The sequence below is a fragment of the Oncorhynchus kisutch genome, linkage group LG26 (assembly GCF_002021735.2).
Source record: "Oncorhynchus kisutch isolate 150728-3 linkage group LG26, Okis_V2, whole genome shotgun sequence".
Taxonomy (NCBI): Eukaryota; Metazoa; Chordata; class Actinopteri; order Salmoniformes; family Salmonidae; genus Oncorhynchus; species Oncorhynchus kisutch.
The window spans coordinates 44,466,217-44,484,726 of NC_034199.2; the positions used below are offsets into that span (position 1 = coordinate 44,466,217).

General features: G+C 45.8%; 1 protein-coding gene across 1 annotated transcript in view; it reads right to left on the minus strand.

Moving 5' to 3' along the window:
• LOC109870632 (oxysterol-binding protein-related protein 6) overlaps nt 1-18,510 on the minus strand; it is a 74,725-nt gene that overhangs the window by 9,006 nt on the left and 47,209 nt on the right. The window contains exons 8-19 of the mRNA XM_031805473.1: nt 16,069-16,172; nt 11,726-11,906; nt 8,848-8,978; nt 8,310-8,417; nt 7,673-7,804; nt 6,714-6,801; nt 6,138-6,391; nt 3,806-3,943; nt 2,044-2,107; nt 1,850-1,928; nt 1,146-1,290; nt 421-565 (exon numbers count right to left, since the gene is read on the minus strand). Coding sequence (XP_031661333.1) covers nt 421-565; nt 1,146-1,290; nt 1,850-1,928; nt 2,044-2,107; nt 3,806-3,943; nt 6,138-6,391; nt 6,714-6,801; nt 7,673-7,804; nt 8,310-8,417; nt 8,848-8,978; nt 11,726-11,906; nt 16,069-16,172 — 1,569 coding nt within the window. The remainder of the gene's footprint in view (nt 1-420; nt 566-1,145; nt 1,291-1,849; nt 1,929-2,043; nt 2,108-3,805; nt 3,944-6,137; nt 6,392-6,713; nt 6,802-7,672; nt 7,805-8,309; nt 8,418-8,847; nt 8,979-11,725; nt 11,907-16,068; nt 16,173-18,510) is intronic.

Sequence of the window (18,510 nt, forward strand, 5' to 3'; positions counted from 1 at the left end):
TGTTCAGGGGCAGAACGACAGATTTTTACCTTGTCAACTCGGGGGTTTGAACTTGCAACCTTCCGGTTACTAGTCCAACGCTCTAACCACTAGGCTACCCTGCCGCATTGGTTCCAATCTGCCACAATATCAACATTTCCAGCCAAGGTATTCATGGGGATAGTAGGTCTAGTTGGACAAGGCTATCTGAATGTGCACAAGATGGAAGTTAGAGGTAGCCTAAATATTCATTATTTAATAGAAGAAAAAAAACTATTATGTGACTAAAATGTCTGTGACTACAACTACACTAAAATAGTTTTAGTCGACTGATAATAACTAAAACTAACGAAGGATGAAATTACTAAAATGTGACTAAGACTAAAAGGTATTTTAAGATAAAAATCTAAAATAGCTGCCAAAATTCACACTGGTAGTTACCTGGCCTCCAGATGCATCTGGCAGAGGGCGGGACTCCACAGTAAAGGCCCTCGTGCCATTTTCCGAACAGCCGACGCACCACCTTCCCCTCTTGGTCCATCACAAACCCTTGAACCTCATTCACATTAGAACTCCAGTAATTTCCCTACAAGCAAAATGAGACAACAGTAACATTGCGATCATAAGATACATAACATCCATCATCCACTAGCAAGGAAACAACATAGACAATAATTCAAATGTCCAAATTGTAGTCAGCCAAGATATGTGATAGATGCTCCAACAGGTATGGCTATTTCTCAGCACATAATTGTCTTTGGACTTCATAGTGATTTTATGGGACTTATTCCACAGCCGAGTTCACCGTCAAGAAAATTGCAATGGAGGTCCCTTAAAGCCTTGTTAACATGAACCATTCTCTCTTAACACCTCCCTTCGCATGCATTGGTAGCGTTGCTAGAGACACCTTCCAGAAGAAGACCTCAGAAACCCAGGTCTCCCTTCGCATGCATTGGTAGTGTTGCTAGAGACACCTTCCAGAAGAAGACCTCAGAAACCCAGGTCTCCCTTCGCATGCATTGGTAGTGTTGCTAGAGACACCTTCCAGAGGAAGACCTCAGAAACCCAGGTGAGCTTATTCTGGTTGTGTTTAACAGGAACCACATAAGCGCAACTGAGGTGCCTAATGAATAATAATGACGAATTTGTGCCTAATGATGTCTTACCTTGACGAAGGTAAGTTTGCAGATACAGGCGCTGCTTTTGGTGTTTCTAACGGTGATCTCTCCGTAGTGTTCGATCCACCTTCTGCCACTTAGGATGTTGTGCACGCAGGTGGTGACCTTGTTCCATTCATAGTGGTCCCCAAAGCTGAACGACATAACAGCAGCAGTCAGGAATATCTACAGTAATCACATGATAGTTATGAAGTCTGTCTGTGTCTTTAAGATGATATCCGGGCCACATAATCACACAGAGTGTTAGAGGTCTCACAAGCTAAATAGCAGGGCCGGTGGAATCTCATTTTCTGAGGCACAGACACTTGCGATGTACTATAATCTATGTGCTTATTCAGCAACCTTCACACATCCCCTCCCGCTCTTCTGTCTAAGTGATTCATTTCGCACAGCTCCCCCTCCCAAACCCTGTCAAGGGGCACTTTAATAGGGCGGACAGTAGCTCTGTAAAAGCTTCCAGGGACCCAGAGTGGAGTGATGACTGTGGCAGGGGAAGGCTAGCAGGGACCTGAAGGCTTCAAGAAGTTAAGGCCACTCTTATGGATGTACCTCCTATAGTAAGTGACATTGGTGATATGTCTTGAGGATGTCAGACTGTGTGTGTGTGTGTGTGTGTGTGTGTGGTGTGTGTGTGTGTGTGTGTGTGTGTGTGGTGTGTGTGTGTGTGCGGTGTGTGTGTGTGTGTGGATTACCTTGGAAGGATAACATTAACGGTGCCAATTGGGAGGATTTCCATTGATTTCCCCCAGAATTTGTTTTTCCATCTGACGTCTGAGAAGAAGATCGGCAGAATTAACCATCAATGTACCATCTTGATGCAAAATGAAAAACCATGACCTCATTGAGGAAGTGCGCGTGTGACACTGTAATTCAACAGGTAACGTACCTTGCAAGAAGGTGAACTTGTTGGAATCAGCGTGACAAGCTGATATGGGTGGATGGTGGCTCACCTTCAAGAGATAATCAAACATCATAACATCAGTGACAATACTGCTAGATTATTACCTCTTAGAGGAATTCATTTTAGGTCCAGATACAAAAGCAGCCACTTCATTCTAGAACCATTCTAAACGTGTTGTGAGAAGAAGAGGGTGAGTCATTATATCGTGACTATCATGCGGACGGGGCAACCAGTAACAGCTAACGCCAGCACTGAGGCTAAGTGCAAACTAGGTTCAGTCAAGGCCAGTCATTCAGGTTCTCAGTCGAGCCAGTCATTCAGGTTCTCAGTCGGGCCAGTCATTCAGGTTCAGTCAGCCAGTCAGGTTCAGTCAGGTCAGTCAGTCAGGCCAGTCAGTCAGGTTCAGTCAGGCCAGGCAGTCAGGTTCAGTCAGTCAGGCCAGTCAGTCAGGTTCAGTCAGGCCAGTCAGGTTCAGTCAGGCCATTCAGATGTTGAACACACATCCTCAGCCTTTGCCACCTTCTATAGGAATTGAACGACTGCATAGGGCTATGTTGTGGATGACTGGCTGCAAATGTTTATTGAATTGTTTTATTTCTGCCTTTTCTATTCCAGACATTCTGAAATTCACTAAAGCATCCCATGTATGTAACTTTAGTCTTTCACTTTTCAATGATTCAGTCAGGCCAGTCAGTCAGGTCAGGGAGAATAGCTGAGAGATGACAACAACAGGGTCCCCATCATAAAGAGAGAGAAGAGGGCAGAATGACAGCCTTCCCTGGACCTGACCCTGGACTTAGACCTGACCCTGGACTTGGACCTGACCCTGGATCTGACCCTGGACTTGGACCTGACCCTGGACTTGGACCTGACCATGGACTTGGACCTGACCCTGGACTTGGACCTGACCCTGGATCTGACCATGGACTTGGACCTGACCCTGGACTTGGACCTGACCCTGGACCTGACTCTGGACCTGACCCTGGACTTGGACCTGACCCTGGATCTGACCCTGGACTTGGACCTGACCCTGGACTTGGACCTGACCCTGGATCTGACCATGGACTTGGACCTGACCCTGGACCTGACCCTGAATCTGACCCTGGACTTGGACCTGACCCTGGATCTGACCCTGGACTTGGACCTGACCATGGATCTGACCCTGACCCTGGAATTGGACCTGACCCTGGACCTGGACTTGGACCTGACCCTGGATCTGACCCAGGATCTGACCCTGGATCTGACCCTGGACCTGACCCTGGACCTGACTCTGGATCTGACCCTGGACCTACTCTAGCAGCAGACTGGGACACAGTCTTTCTTTAAGCACTCTGAAAGCCTACAGACCTGACAGGATCAGTCTGCAGCACAATACAATACTGCAACCTGCAGCTCATGTTAGTTATAAATGGACCTTACCGACTCCAGTGCATGGAAGAGAACGGGCACATTTGACCTGGTCTCAGAAATCCCAGACCAAGGGAACAATGGTACCAAGGGAACAATGGTACATTGTGGGAGGCAACCAGTCTGTCTATAGAGACTACATTTGACCCTGTTTTTTTGTTTAGGGACATTTACAGTATTGATTCATTTCTTGACAACGTATACACCGTATGGGGGGGGGGGGGGGTTAAGGTATTGGTAAATACGCCAGAGCCTGTATTCATAGGAGTAGCTGATCTAGGATCAGGTTTCACCCTGTCCATTCATTATAATCTAAAAATGCAGTACTGTGGGAACCTACCTGCTCAGCGATAAAACACATGCCCTTGTCCTCACGGATACATTCATACGTCTCTCCCAGTAAAGGGTTGAATGGCTTGCTTCCCGCTCTGTAGTACGTGGAGGAGTATCCTGAGATGACGAACGCTGCCATAATGGCCTGTAGCAGAGAAACGGCAACACGATAAAAAATAAATAAAAAAAATACACAAACTACACAGAACATACACAATGACTTCAATGCCTTACGTTAATATGGCTGCTGTCGTTACACTGAAACACAAATTCTCCTTTTCTGAAAGTTATGCATGAATCATTTGCGCATCAAATAATGCATGGTACCATTAAGTAACAGCAGTTAAACCCCTGGAACATCCTGGTTTACAACAGCCCAGTAATGAAATGTCATAGTCTTTTATCTAACAAGTCCAACATGATTGTATTCACACACCGTCCTGTTATGATAACTAAGTCAGTGGAAGGACAGATGTGAGATTGAACAAGGTCGACAGCTGCATCAGAGCATGATATTTCTGGCCTTTGTCTCCGGAAGCCTTCAGAATGTTTACTTTGGGCTTGTCCCTGTCAACGCCACAGCAGCGCACACAGATATAGACAAACTAACATGTCTGTCAGTACCAGGGACTGGGTCACGCTGTATGGGTTAGTGGTGGGAGACGAGGCCTTGTCACACTGTATGGGTTAGTGGTGGGAGACACTGGGTCACGCTGTATGGGTTAGTGGTGGGAGACGAGGCCTTGTCACACTGTATGGGTTAGTGGTGGGAGACACTGGGTCACGCTGTATGGGTTAGTGATGGGAGACACTGGGTCACACTGTATGGGTTAGTGGTGGGAGACACTGGGTCACGCTGTATGGGTTAGTGATGGGAGACACTGGGTCACGCTATATGGGTCAGTGATGGGAGACACTGGGTCACGCTGTATGGGTCAGTGATGGGAGACACTGGGTCACACTATATGGGTCAGTGATGGGAGACACTGGGTCACACTGTATGGGTTAGTGATGGGAGACACTGGGTCACGCTGTATGGGTTAGTGATGGTAATGTCTATGGTTGCTAATGCATCCTAATATAAAGAGGTTTTACATCTTTACATCAGCCTCTGTGGTATGTTTCCTCTGTGTTAGCTGGTTGACTGGGTCACATCATCACTAAGAGTTACAGTAATGTGCCATACCTTGTGGTGCTAGAGAATGCAGAGTTATACTGGTCTCCTTTTCAGAACTGAAACCATGAAGCTTGTCATCGGCGATGTCATCTACAAAATTGCTTCCAACACTCTACTCAGCAAACTGGATGCAGTTTATCACAGTGCCATCCGTTTTGTCACTAAAGCACCTTATACCACCCACCACTGCGACTTGTATGCTCTAGTCGGCTGGCCCTCGCTACATATTCGTCGCCAGACCCACTGGCTCCAGGTCATCTACAAGTCCATGCTAGGTAAAGCTCCGCCTTATCGCAGTTCACTGGTCACGATGGCAACACCCATCCGTAGCACGCGCTCCAGCAGGTGTATCTCACTGATCATCCCTAAAGCCAACACCTCATTTCGTTCCAGTTCTCTGCTGCCTGTGACTGGAACGAATTGCAAAAATCGCTGAAGTTGGAAGTTATCTCCCTCACCAACTTCAAACATCTGCTATCTGAGCAGCTAACCGATCGCTGCAGCTGTACATAGTCTATCGGTAAATAGCCCACCCATTTTTACCTACCTCATCCCCATACTGTTTTTATTTATTTACTTTTCTGCTCTTTTGCACACCAATATCTCTACTGGTACATGACCATCTGATCATTTATCACTCCAGTGTTAATCTGCAAAATTGTAATTATTCGCCTACCTCCTCATGCCTTTTGCACACAATGTATATAGACTCCCCTTTTTTTTCCTACTGTGTTATTGACTTGTTAATTGTTTACTCCATGTATAACTATGTGTTGTCTGTTCACACTGCTATGCTTTATCTTGGCCAGGTCGCAGTTGCAAATGAGAACTTGTTCTCAACTAGCCTACCTGGTTAAATAAAGGCTCAGAGGGGTGAGTCTTTGGGCCGTACCATGCCTTCATACACAGAGGTGAGTGTTTGGGCCGTACCATGCCTTCATACACAGAGGTGAGTGTTTGGACCGTACCATGCCTTCATACACAGAGGTGAGTGTTTGGGCCGTACCATGCCTTCATACACAGAGGTGAGTGTTTGGGCCGTACCATGCCTTCATACTCAGAGGGGTGAGTGTTTGGACCGTACCATGCCTTCATACACAGAGGTGAGTGTTTGGACCGTACCATGCCTTCATACTCAGAGGGGTGAGTGTTTGGGCCGTACCATGCGTTCATAAGGGTCCTCCGTATCGGCAGCCCTGTCTAGTAGCTCAGTGTACTCCAGCTCTTCACACATGTGCTGCAGGGTGTTGAGGGGCTCGTTGAGCTCCACGGGCATGGACACCTTGGACAGGTCCTTCCCTATGTTGTTCCTCAGGATGTTCCACAGGTTGATGTTGCTGCAGTCTGGCGAGGGGGCGGGGAGACACGGGCGACGCCCGTTACGAAAGGCACTTCCAGCCAGGTCTCCGTTCGGCACTGAAACCAGAAGAAAGTACAGTACTGTCACGGACCATCATCGGGACTGACGACTGTCTGAACTACAAGGCCTCGTCAAATCCTAATCCTTGCATCTCATCGTAGCCACAGGTAGTTCACGACTGAAACATAGTCGAAGGATGAAGGGTTAGAATAGAAGTTAGAGGCATTCCTGCACTTCACACTGATAGCTTTCATAAGCCTCGAGTGCAGCTGTTGGGACACAGTGAGGCCTGCGAGGTCAATCCCCCCCCCTCACACACACACACACACACACTGTAATGGAAGGAGAGGCATTTTTGGAAAGCTAAGGAGGACCTACTTTGTCTGGAGACGTTATCAGTCACGCTGGCATTGTCTTCTGAAATGTTATCACTCACATCGCTGACGTATGATTCATCGTCTGAGGCCTAGAGGGTTAGAGGAAGACAACAGAGCCAGTACAGTACAGTACACACACATACACACACACAGTACAGTACACACACACACACACAGTACAGTACAGTACACACACACACTGCATTTTGGCAGTGACTAGCAAACTGCCGTCAGTGCTTGCTATCTCTTCTCTCTCTTTCTGCAGTCACCACAAGATGAGACACTGCAGCATTTCCACTTTACATATATAGTAACATACAATGATCTTACTGACGGTACCAGAGAATAGCAGATTGTGGCTGTTGGTAGTAATGGCCTCTAATGCAGTACAGTCGGCTGCTGGAAGAGGGTTTATTGACCAACAGAACTCTGCTGGTTTGAATAGGACCTGGTACCTGAGGCAGAGGGTTTATTGACCAACAGAACTCTGCTGGTTTGAATAGGGCCTGGTACCTGAGGCAGAGGGTTTGGCTCTAGCCTGGTGATGGATCTCCGTGTTGAGTAATCCTTCAGCAGAACTCTAGATAGCAGCACTTGGTTTTCACACCTGGGGAGCAGCCAGATAGGCCTGAAGGGTGATGGCTCTCATGGGGATATATTGACTGGTACTCGATACTCATGGCATTGGGTCTGTCATGGCAGTGAGTGAAAAAAAAGCCAACTCTGTGGCTTAAGAACAGACAAATCATCAGACTGGAGGAAGGACCATGTCAAATCCATGAAGAAGGGCGTACCATTGAAAACCTGGAGTTGGTTTCACGAGAAATTGGACATGACTAGACTCAGTTAAAGGACATGACTGGACCCAGCAGCATTATAGACTAGAGACTGGAGAGTCCCCCTCTAGTTTGGAGAGTCCCCCTCTAGTTTGGAGAGCCTCCCTCCCCAGCCCTCTCTCACCTCGTTCTCTGACGAGCTGGCCGACAGCAGCACTTCCTGGGCGTCGAAGAACTCCGACACAGACTCTGACATCGACAGCCTGCTCTCATTGGACGTCTGTTGAGTCAGAGGGATTCCCCTCTGCTCACCCCCCTTTTTAAGGAAACAGAGAAACACAATCAGTACATTGTCTTTTACTAAGTGACTTTAGGTGACGAGACGACGGTGGAGACCCAGCAGTCATTGGAGACTTTATTCTTCCTATATTCCTGGTAGGATCACATTGTTTTTTTCCATTTACCTTGACGTCAGGCTCAGCACAACTTTAATGATCAGTGAGCTCACCTGACAAGACATACTGGAAACACCATCTTTCTTTAAGGACAGGAATCAATACCCTAATTGGTAAACGCAGTAAAGCAGAGGATACACAATGTTTTCCAGTTAACTAAAGTGACTTGTCCAGCTCTACAACAGGATGTATAACACCACAGAGGAGATAAACAGCACACAAGATCACTATTCTCCCTGACGTCACCTGGTAGCTACCAGCTGGCTGCCATAAGCACACCCAGCACTGCAATGGCAAGTGTCCTGCATTTCAGGGACAATGACAACAAAACAACAACTTGATCCAGTAGAAGACGTAGCTAGCTACCTCATCAGGACTGGTGATAAGGTTCACACTGATTGTTTGTTCAGACAGGACCGACTCAGAGTGGATGCGGCCCAGTCGGGTTTTAAGCTCAGCGTTTTGGGACAGGGCCTGAAAAGAGGAGAAATACTAATCAATCACTAATCTGTCAGCTGGATGAGAGGGGTGTAGAGAGGAATACAGAACTAAACAGATAAACATTACAACTGGATCTATATTGTACAGCTATACATTCATATTCAGCTCTACACATATCATCTGTTTTCATCTCACTATGTGACTATATGAAATGGATCCATTCGCAAAGAAACAGAAATCAAACTCAAGCAGTGATGAAAGTCATACCAATTCCTTTGAAACCCCTCATCTCTCCAGCCAGTACATTTCATGTTTCAAGTGCTGCACATAATATTTAAGGTGATGTAGTGTGTTCTGACAACAACAAAAAACACAATTAACCATTTATAGTGACTGTACCCAGTGCAGGAGGTTTGTGGGTAGTGTAGAAGGAGAATTCTAAATGAACACCTGCCGGTCTCACCTGTGACAGAGACTTCCTGAGGGTGATGACCTGGGCAGGCCGCTCTGACTGCTCCTGGTCTGAGAGAACAGATTTGATCTTCTCCTTCTCCATGGCCACTGTGTTGAACGCAGACTTCAACATGGAGTGGACTGCAAAAGACAGGAACCAGAAGTCATTTTAAACACACCCTCTGGTTACTTACAACTCTTACTAATGGTTTCCCTACACTTTGCTGGTATAGTGTAAAGGGACGGTGAACAGGGACGGCTGATGCAGGAGCTTCCCGGGGCTAGGCAGCAAAAACACAAATAATAATCTAATAATACGTTTTAATATGTACAGTGCATTCGGAAAGTATTCAGACCCCTTCACTTTTTCCACATTGTGTTACATTACAGCCTTATTCTAAAAATGTATTCAATTCATATTGTAGCATTGAGTCTTCTTGGGTATGACTCTACAAGCTTGACACACCTGTATTTAGGCAGTTCTCCTATTCTTCTCTGTAGATCCTCTCAAGCTCTGTCAGGTTGGATGGGGTGTGTTGCTGCACAGCTATTTTCAGGTCTCTCTAGAGATGTTAGATCGGGTTTAGTCCGGCCTCTGGCCAGGCCTCTCATAGACATTCAGAGACTTGTCCCGAAGCCACTCCTGCGTTGTCTTGGCTGTGTGCATTGTCCTATTGGAAGGTGAACCTTCGCCCCAGTCTGAGGTCCTGAGCTCTCTGGAGCAGGTTTTCATCAAGGATCTCTCTGTACTTTGGTCCGTTCATCTTTCCCTCGATCCTGACTAGTCTCCCAGTCTCTGCTGCTGAAAAACATCCCCACAGTATGATGCTGTCACCACCATGCTTCACCGTAGGGATGGTGCCAGGTTTCACCGTGACAGTGCCACTGTCAACTGTGGGATCTTATATCAACAGGTGTGTGCCTTTCCAAATCATGTCCAATCAATTGAATTTACCACAGGTGGACTCAAGGATAATTAATGGAAACAGGAGGCACCTGAGATCAATTTCAAGTCTCATCGCAAAGGGTCTGAATACTTAAGTAAAAAAGGTATTTCTGTTTCAAAAAAATGATACATTTGCAAACATTTCAAAAAAGGTGTTTTCGTTTCGTCATTATGGCGTACTGTGTGTAGATTGCTCAAGATGTGTATTTATTTAATCCATTTTAGAATAATAAATCATTTTAGAATAAGGCAGTAACATAACAAAATGTGGAAGAATTCAAGGGGTCTGAATACTTTCAGAAAGCACTGTATACTTCATATTTTATAGTAAGAACAGGCATATACAGTAATGAGACAATGAAAGAGAACATATACTTTCCCCAAACAACCTTGCTGACTGTTGCAGGTGTTTCAAAAGTGACATTTTAGGCTTATAAAACAAGTGGTACGAGCAAGAGCAGTGTTTCTCTCATCTTGGAACTTTGTCTGTGGGTTGACAGCTTATCGGCCTTATTTCACGGACGTGTAGCCTATGAATGCATGTCCAACGGGATATAGACCAAACCATTATTTCAACTGGTCTGGTTGGCTTTCCCCCCAGTAAATTTACCCATGGGCAGCTACTGAAGTTAACAAATTGCATCTTTAGTAAACGAAAGGTTGCAAGTTCAAATCTCGAGCTGACAAGGTACAAATCTGTCGTTCTGCCCCTGAACAGGTAGTTAAACCCACTGTTCCTAGGCCGTCATTGAAATTAAGAATTTGTTCTTAACTGACTTGCCTAGTTAAATAAAAATGAAATAAAAAATCCATTATTAAAAAATGGAAGGATTATGGCACCACACCAAGAGAAGAACGCCCACCAAAACTCTATCTAATATGGCACCACAACAAACATGCCAAGAGAGGGCCACCCAACAAAACTCACGGACCAGGCAAGGAGGGCATTAATAAGAGAGGAAACAAAGAGACCAAAGATAACCCTGAAGGAGCTGAAAAGCTCCACAATGGACATTGGAGTGTCTGTCCATAGGACCATTTTAAGCTGTACGCTCCACAGAGCCGGGCTTTACGGAAGAGTGGCCAGAAAAATGCCATTGCTTAAAGACAAAAATTAGCAAACACATTTGGTGTTCGCCAAAAGGCATGTGGGAGACTCCCCAAAAATATGGAAGATGGTACTCTGGTCAGATGAGACTCAAATGGAGCTTTATGGCCATCAAGGAAAATGCTATGTCTGGCGCAAATCCAACACCTCTCATAACCCAGAGAAAACCATCCCGCATCAGCATCATGCTGTTGGGGTGTTTTTCATCGGCAGGGACTGGGAAACTGGTCAGAATTGAAGAAATGATGGATGGTGCTAAATACAGGGAAATTCTTGAGGGAAACATGTTTCAATCTTCCAGAGATTTGAGACTGGGATGGAGGTTCACCTTCCAGCAGGACGATGAGCCTAAGCATACCGCTAAAGCAACACTCAAGTGGTTTAAGGGGAAACATTTAATTGTCTTGGAATGGCCTAGTCAAAGCCCAGACCTCAATCCAATTGAGAATCTATGGTATTACTTAAAGATTGCTGTACACCATCGGAACCCATCCAACTTGAAGAAGCTCGAGCAGTATTGCCTTGAAGAATGGGCAAAACCACAGTGGTTAGATGTGCCAAGCTAATAGAGACATACCCCAAGAGACTTGCAGCTGTAATTGCTGCAAAAGGTGGCTCTACAAAGTATTGCCTTTGGGGGGGAGTGAATCCTTTTTTGTCTTATTTCTTGTTAGTTTCACAATAAAAAATATTTTGCATCTTCAAAGTGGTAGGCATGTGGTGTAAATCAAATGATACAAACCCCTCCAAAAAAATCTATTTTAATTCCAGGTTGTAAGGCAACAAAATAGGAAAAATGCCAAGGGGGGTGAATACTTTCGCAAGCCAATGTACCTTTCTGAGCGATGAGGCAGAAGTCCTCCTGTAGTTTGATGTAGTCACCGCCACACTCCATGTTGTCAGGAATCTGGCGAGAGACAGGGGTCTGGAAGTCCACCTGCTCAGCGCACAGGTTGGGGTTGGAGGAGTGGAGGCGCGTGGGCGACATACTGGCACTCACAGGGAGAGAGGGGACCTGAGAGGAGAGGAAGGGAGGAAGGAGAGGAGGGAGGGAGGAGAGGAGAATGGAGAGAAACGAGAGGGAGAGGAGGGAGGGAGGAGAGGAGAATGGAGAGAAACGAGAAGGAGAGGAGGAGAGGAAGGAGAAGGAGGAGAGGAGGGAGGGAGGAGAGGAGAATGGAGAGAAACGAGAAGGAGAGGAGGAGAGGAAGGGAGGAGGGAGAGGAGGGAGGGAGGAGAATGGAGAGAAACGAGAAGGAGAGGAGGGAGGGAGGAGAGGAGAGAGGGAGGAGAGGAGAATGGAGAGAAACGAGAAGGAGAGGAGGCGAGGAAGGAGAAGGAGGAGAGGAGGGAGGGAGGAGAGGAGAATGGAAAGAAACGAGAAGGAGAGGAGGAGAGGAAGGAGAAGGAGGAGAGGAGAATGGAAAGAAACGAGAAGGAGAGGAGGAGAGGAAGGGAGGAAGGAGAGGAGGGAGGGAGGAGAGGAGAATGGAGAGAAACGAGAGGGAGAGGAGGGAGGGAGGAGAGGAGAATGGAGAGAAACGAGAAGGAGAGGAGGAGAGGAAGGGAGGAAGGAGAGGAGGGAGGGAGGAGAGGATAATGGAGAGAAATGAGAGGGAGGAGAGGAGAATGGAGAGAAACGAGAAGGAGAGGAGGCGAGGAAGGAGAAGGAGGAGAGGAGTGTCAGTACTACTTGGAGACTTGGGAATGTAGTAATGTGATCTACAGGTGGATTTCCATAAGACCTTCTGCGGTCTCTTCTGACATAGTCAAGACAGATACTCACTCTGTTTATATCACTATATGAATCACACTAAGTCTGACAAGTCATATGGGACAGCAAAGCACAGATGAAGCTGAGGCTTCGTTCCAACCAATGTTCTTTTTAAGCCTTGGCTATAAATACATCACTTCATTTGATGAAAAAAAACAAACAAGGAAAAAATTATTCCCCTTGTTTCTCCTGGACTGATGACTCACTCATTCATTAACAACACTATGTATGTGTACCAGAGGGCCGCTAGTGAGAAAACAGTTGGTTCTGGGCTACCTGGTGAGGAAACGGTTGGTTCTGGGCTTCCTGGTGACGAAACGGTTGGTTTTGGGCTTCCTGGTGAGAAAATAGTTGGTTCTGGGCTACCTAATCTACCAGAACACACACAGTGATAAAAACTAAATATCATGAAGGAAAAGGCTTTTAAACTGTTGCCATAGGTAATTGGGAGAGTTTAAAAAAAATAGTGTAATATGAATCCAAAGCATGATTAGCCTTGTCCTGAAGCTTTACAGAGTGTTAAAAGTAAATGGGGTAATTTAGTCAACATGAGAATAAGGCATTGTACAGCCCCAAAAATGTGGTTGAGGCTTTGTATTATAATAAGTACAAAATGACATTGAATCGAGAGCAGATAACCGAAAATGTTCTTTGCCCTGACATAATTGCATAACGTACAGTTATGACTATAACTACTGTTCCCTGAAGGAGGGAAACGAGGTACCACACAGCTATTAGGAGTTTGCTCGCTAAATACCTCTACTGAAGAACATTAGAATCACGCCTGACAAGGCCAAGCAACGCCATGCCTCACCGGAAGCCCCGCCCTTCCACAGGGGATAAACTCGAGGCACGGATTCATTCCTTCAATTAAGTACTGCTCTTCACCGAGCTCAGAACTGGGCCGAACAGGTGTTGTACCTCGTTTCTCCTTCAGGGAACAGTAGGTACAGTCATAACTCTACGTTCCCTTTCAGTCGGTCAACTCGGTACAACACATATTATATAACTACTGTTCCCTGAAGGAGGGAAACGAGGTACCACACAGCTACGGGGATATGAAATCAAGCCCCAAGCCGAACCCCCAGTGGACACCAAATGAAATGGCCCCACAACAGACCACCCCAGAGTTCCAACCCAGAGTTCCAACCCGACAGGAAAACCTCCGGTACCTGGCTATTGCGCAATCTACCCATACACTGGGAGGAGTGTCATCCAAGCGATAAAACCTCACAAAAAGTGTGTGGTGATGCTCAACTAGCCGCAATACAAATATCTCCTTCAGGCAACCCTTTAAACAACGTCCAAGAGGCCGCCAGACCCCTGGTAGAGTGGGCGTGTACACCGTTATGTAATTCCTGTCGTTTGCCGGAGAGATATCCTCCACAATCCAGTTGGAGAGACGCTGCTTAGAAAGCGCTCTACCACGAGCCGGATTATCAAAACAGACAAAAAGTTAGTCACACAAACTGACACCCCTGGTCCGCTCAATGTACATGGTAATGCTCGTACTGGACACAGGGCATGCAACCTGAAAAGCTCAAAAGCTAAAGACCTGTATAGGACATAGTCATGACCTTAGGGTCAAAGGTCACATTAGGACGCAATGTCAATTTAGAGTCGTCAAGGGCGAACTTCATATAGACTGGATAGTAGCAATGACGTTTAGAGGTAAACATCTTGCCATCAGATTGGACCTTTCAGGGGCCAAGCCCACAGAATCCAAATCTCCGGTCGCAGGTTCCAGACCTGTCCGTGCACCTGGGACAACAGGTCCCTGTCAGCCCTGCCTAACATTTTCTATATCTAGGAGACCACCCATGGGTACCTGGAGTGAGGGAAAGTGTGCACTGCTCCACAGCAGTAGAGAGCGAGCAAAGGATAAGAGAGCTTGAGACCGCACCCCTCCCTGCGCCACCACTGTCCTGTTTTCGGTCCTCACCAGCACATGCTGAACTGTCAACAATGGGAAAAAACACCTGAGCGCTATGTACACCTCCAACAGTTCCAGGTAATTGATGTGCAGGCCGCTCTGCAACACTGTCCACAACCCCCGATTTGTGTTTCCCTCGCACAGCGCACCCTCGATGCGTCTGTCGAGATCACCTTGCGGGATATAACTCGAACCATGGGATTACTCAGCGACAACAGCCACGGGTCCCTCTACCAAGCCGGTAGGCATGACGGGGATACCAGGAGAGGCTGGTTTAGATGTCGTGCTGCGTCCAAGCGAGTGTCTATCACCCACCAACATTACATCACATCAGCAACAGCCCGAGTGGAACCACGGTCATCATAGAAGCCATCATCGCCAATAGGCGCAGGTACTGATGAAAACGCACTGTGACCCAGCCAAAAGTGGGCCAAGCACAACTAGAAACCGGCCTCCCTCTGCGGGGACAAGAATGCACAATTCTCGACAAGTCAAACTCGAGACCCAGAAACTAAATGCGCTGGGATGGATTAAAACGTCTCTTCTCTTGATTCACTATGAAACCCAGAGAATGAACATTGGAAACCAGCACCTACTCCCTCGACTCCTCGACTCAAGATTTTTGGTTCCAACCGCTGTGTCTTTGTGAGACGCAGAGTAGGTGAACGGATGATCTCTGCATGTGTGGTTCCCACCGTGAAACGCAGAGGAGGTGTGATGGTGCTGTGCTGGTGACACTGTCAGTGATTTATTTAGAATTCAAGGCACACTTAACCAGCATGGCTACCGCATCATTCTTCAGCGATACGCCATCCCATCTGGTTTAGTGGGTTTAGTGGGATTATCATTTGTTTTTCAACAGGACAATGACCCAACACACCTCCAGGCTGTGTAAGGGCTATTTGACCAAGAAGGAGAGTGATGGATTGTTGCATCAGATGACCTGGCCTCCATAATCACCCAACCTCAACCCAATTGAGATGGTTTTGGATGACTGCAGAGTGAAGGAAAAGCAGCCAACATAGTTTTGATGTCTTACAATGTAGAACATAGTAAAAATAAAGAAAAACCCTTGAATGAGATGGTGTGTCCAAACTGTTGACTGGTACTGTAGATGGGGTACACCGTCTAACAGGATACACGTGGTGTACACCGTCCAACAGGATACACGTGGGGTACACCGTCCAACTAAATGCTTAATTGCAGGTTCCTGCGTGTGTGTGTGCGTGTGTGTGTGTGTGTGTGTGTGTGTGTGTGTGTGTGTGTGTGTGTGTGTGTGTGTGTGTGTGTGTGTGTATGTGTTCTAAGGTGTGGAGAATCAGAGCAGGTGTCAGTCCAGTTCAAGTGTTCAGCAGTCTGATAGGTAGGTAGAAACTGTGTCTCTGAGACGGTTCTTATCAGGCCTCATGCTCTGTTACCGTCGACCTGACGGGGTCCATGACGATGTGTGTGTGATTGTGTTTGTGTTACCTGCATGTCAGTGAAATTGGGCGCTGACTGGGTCCTCTGTAGGCCCTCCAGGCTCTGCAGTAACTTGCTCAGCTCAATCAGGCTGGACTGGCAGCGGGCGAGCTCTGGAAAGAAGCAACACAAGGACACGGGTCACACTGGATGGCCACCTCAGACCCAATGAAGTGACACCCTGCTGTGCTTAACAAATGAGAGAACAATTACGGAAAAACAAATGTCCTTATTAGTTTAAGTAACAAAGTGGAATAATATCATAGACAGGCGCTACTATCAGGCAATATTGTAAATCCGTAATACCAGGGCATGGGGAACATATACCATCATACCAGGGCATGGGGGAACATATACCATCATACCAGGGCATGGGGGAACATACCATAATTCCAGGGCATGGGGAACATACCATAATACCAGGGCATGAGGAACATACCATAATACCAGGGCATGGGGAACATATACCATAATACCAGGGCATGGGGAACATACCATAATACCAGGGCATGGGGAACATACCATAATACCAGGGCATGGGGAACATACCATAATACCAGGGCATGTGGAACATACCATAATACCAGGGCATGGGGAACATACCATAATACCAGGGCATGGGGAACATACCATAATACCAGGGCATGGGGAACATATACCATAATACCAGGGCATGGGGAACATACCATAATACCAGGGCATGGGGAACATACCATAATACCAGGGCATGGGGAACATATACCATAATACCAGGACATGGGGAACATACCATAATACCAGGGCATGGGGAACATATACCATAATACCAGGACATGGTGAACATACCATAATACCAGGGCATGGGGAACATATACCATCATACTCCACAAGACATGCCACCAGAGGCCTCTTCACAACTATGGGAGGCGCACAGTACTACATAGAGCCATGACTACATGGAACTCATGTAAGTAGTAAAATTTGATTTAAAAAACAGATAAAACACCTTATGGAACAGCGGGGACTACGAAGCAACACAAACATAGGCACAGACACATGCATACACACTAGATGTCGGCCGATTAATTAGGGCCGATTTCAAGTTTTCATAACAATCGGTAATCTGCATTTGTGGATGCCAATTACATTCCATTCCATGAGGAAACTGCGTGGCAGGCTGACTATCTGTTACGCGAGTGCAGCAAGGAGCCAAGGTAAGTTTCTAGCTAGCATTAAACTTATCTTAGAAAAAACAATCAATCTTCACATAATCACTAGTTAACTACACATGGTTGATGATATTACAACGTTAACTAGCTTGTCCTGCGTTGCAAATAATCAATGCGGTGCCTGTTAATTTATCATCGAAACAAAGCCTACTTTGCCAAACGGGGGATGATTTAACAAAAGCACATTCGCGAAAAAAGCACAATCGTTGCACGAATGTACCTAACCATAAACATCAATGCCTTTCTTAAAATCAATACACAGAAGTATATTTTGTTAAACCTGCATATTTAGTTCAAATAAATTCATGTTAGCAGGCAATATTAACTAGGGAAATTGTGTCACTTCTCTTGCGTTCATTGCACGCAGAGTCAGGGTATATGCAACAGTTTGGGCCACCTGGCTCGTTGCGAACCAATTTTCCATAATTTTCCATAATTATGACTTAACATTGAAGGTTGTACAATGTAACAGCAATATTTAGACTTATGGATGCCATCAGTTCGATAAAATACGGAACGGTTCCGTATTTCACTGAAAGAATAAACGTTTTGTTTTCTAAATGATAGTTTCCGGATTTGACCATATTAATGACCAAAGGCTCGTATTTCTATGTTTATTATATTATAATTAACTCTATGATTTGATATTTGATAGAGCAGTCTGACTGAGCGGTAGTAGGCAGCAGCAGGCTCGTAAGCATTCATTCAAGCTTTACTGCGTTTGACAGCCGCTCTTAGCAATGCTCACAGCGCTGTTTATGACTTCAAGCCTATCAACTCCTGAGATTAGGCTGGCAATACTAAAGTGCCTATTAGAACATCCAATAGTCAAAGCTATATAAAATACAAACGGTATAGAGAGAAATAGTAAATAATTCCTATAATAACTACAACCTAAAACATCTTAACTGGGAATATTGAAGAACTGGGAATACTGAACCACCAGCTTTCATATGTTCTCATGTTCTGAGCAAGGAACTTAAACGTTAGCTTTTTTACATGGCACATATTCCACTTTTACTTTCTTCTCCAACACTGTGTTTTTTAAATTATTTAAACCAAATTGAACATGTTTCATTATTTATTTGAGACTAAATAGATTTTATGTATTATATTAAGTTAAAATAAAAGTGTTCATTCAGTATTGATATTTAAAAATGGTCTGATTAATTATATATATATAAAAATTGTCTGATTAATCAGTATCGGCTTTTTCTGGTTGTCCAATAATTGCTATTGGAGT